A 1,838-nucleotide genomic window follows, 5' to 3' on the forward strand; every position below is an offset into this window, starting at 1 on the left:
ATGCAAGCTATCAAGAAGAAGATAGAGGTCGGCCGATATGAAAAAAAAATTATTTCGTATTTACATAAAAACAAAAATTAAAAATATAATATAAATATTAGTAATTACTTCGTAACGAACATAAACATCAAAATATTTCGTCTCTCCTTACAGAAAAAACACTAGCCAGAGGAAATATTGGTTTTCCCGCGAAAATCTAAAAAAAAAAAGATATTATGAATTTTGCGGCTGAATATGTGCTGGGAATCTATATATTTAAGTTTCATGTACCGACAATTATTTTTATTTAATCAAATTATTTATAAAGTTAAATTTATATGATAAGAGCATTAATTAATAATTTAACAAAAATGACAATTAACCTACTACATATGTTAAAAAATATTAATACTTCAAAATAATGTTTACCTTATAAAATTTATCAAGTTCGACGAAATGTAAAAAAATATTTTGAAAATGAGGTCATTTATAAGGTTATTAAAAATGAATTTGTGTGTTGAAGGAGTACTAGTTGATAACATCGTAAATTAATGTAAAAGAGTTAAGTAATTGCATTGATGTACATTGAACATGTATGACGTATATAGTAGATTATGGTGAAGATTACACACTAGATTATAGTTAGGAAGAGTTAGTTACAAGTTTGTTAGAAGTTAGTTACAAGTTTGTTGGTAAGTAGTTGTATATAACTCATGTATTGTGTGATATTGTGGCTTAATGCAGTAGCTCTTTCTCTCCTAACTAAATTGTATTCCTCCTACGTGTTCTTGAGCTTCAGCTAAGCTTTGACTATGGATTCTTGCTAGAATCCATAAGCTTTACATGGTATCAGAGCCACTGATTTTATAATCTGTAAACAAGAAAATAGAATTGTTAATTCGATGGTTTCTACTGGAGATTCAGCAGGGGAAATCACAGGAACATCAATGGCATCCACGACCATTGATCATCTTCATCCTTTATACTTGCATCCATCTGATTCACCTGGCTCACTCAACATTGGAATCATGCTTACAGGAACAGATAACTACACTTTGTGGAGCAAAGCAATGCAATTGGCTTTGCTTGGGAAGAACAAAGTAGGATTCATTGATGGAACAGGGAAACGAGATCAGTTTTCAGGGAGTTTGGCTCAGCTGTGGGATCGATGTAATGCTATTATTGTTTCATGGATTCTATGCAATGTGAGTAAAGATCTACACAGTGGTGTTCTTTTCTGTTCAGATACACATTTGATTTGGGGAGATCTAAAAGAAAGATTCAACAAGATCAACAGTTCTCGTGTGTTTCAGCTACACAAGGAGATCTTCACACTTGTTCAAGGTGTGTCTTCTATCTCAGTATACTATTCAAGACTCAAAGATCTTTGGGATGAATATGATAGCATCATGCCACCACCAGCTTGTAATTGTCCTAAATCTAAAGAGTTTTTTTAGCATCTTCAATATCAGAGGATGTTGCAGTTCCTTATGGGACTTAATGATGGTTATGCTCAAGCTCGTAGTCAGATCCTGTTGATGCATCAACTTCCTAGCATTAATCATGTTTATGCCATGATAAGTCAAAATGAAAGTCAAAAACTAGCAGAAAATTTAAGTAGATCAATGCTAGAGAGTTCAAATCCTACTGCAATGTATACATCAAGATCTAATTCTAGGAATAGGAAGCCATACAATCCTAATGTTTTCTGTGAATATTGTCACATGAAGGGACATATGAGAAGTGATTGTAACAAATTATTGAAGTGTGATCATTGTCACAAAACTGGGCATGTAAAACTTGATTGTTTCAAGCTTATTGGATATCCTTCAGAGTTCAAAGGAAAGAGAGACTCAGTT

General features: G+C 32.6%; 1 protein-coding gene across 1 annotated transcript; it reads left to right on the plus strand.

Annotated features, from left to right (window-relative positions):
- The first annotated feature begins 881 nt into the window (after positions 1-881).
- LOC138337804 (uncharacterized) lies at positions 882-1,436 on the plus strand. Its single transcript, XM_069288233.1, has one exon. The coding sequence runs from the start codon at positions 882-884 to the stop codon at positions 1,434-1,436; it is 555 nt and encodes a 184-aa protein (XP_069144334.1).
- Positions 1,437-1,838: the final 402 nt, after the last annotated feature.

This window comes from Solanum lycopersicum, chromosome 8 (genome assembly GCF_036512215.1).
Source record: "Solanum lycopersicum chromosome 8, SLM_r2.1".
In the NCBI taxonomy this organism is placed as follows: Eukaryota; Viridiplantae; Streptophyta; class Magnoliopsida; order Solanales; family Solanaceae; genus Solanum; species Solanum lycopersicum.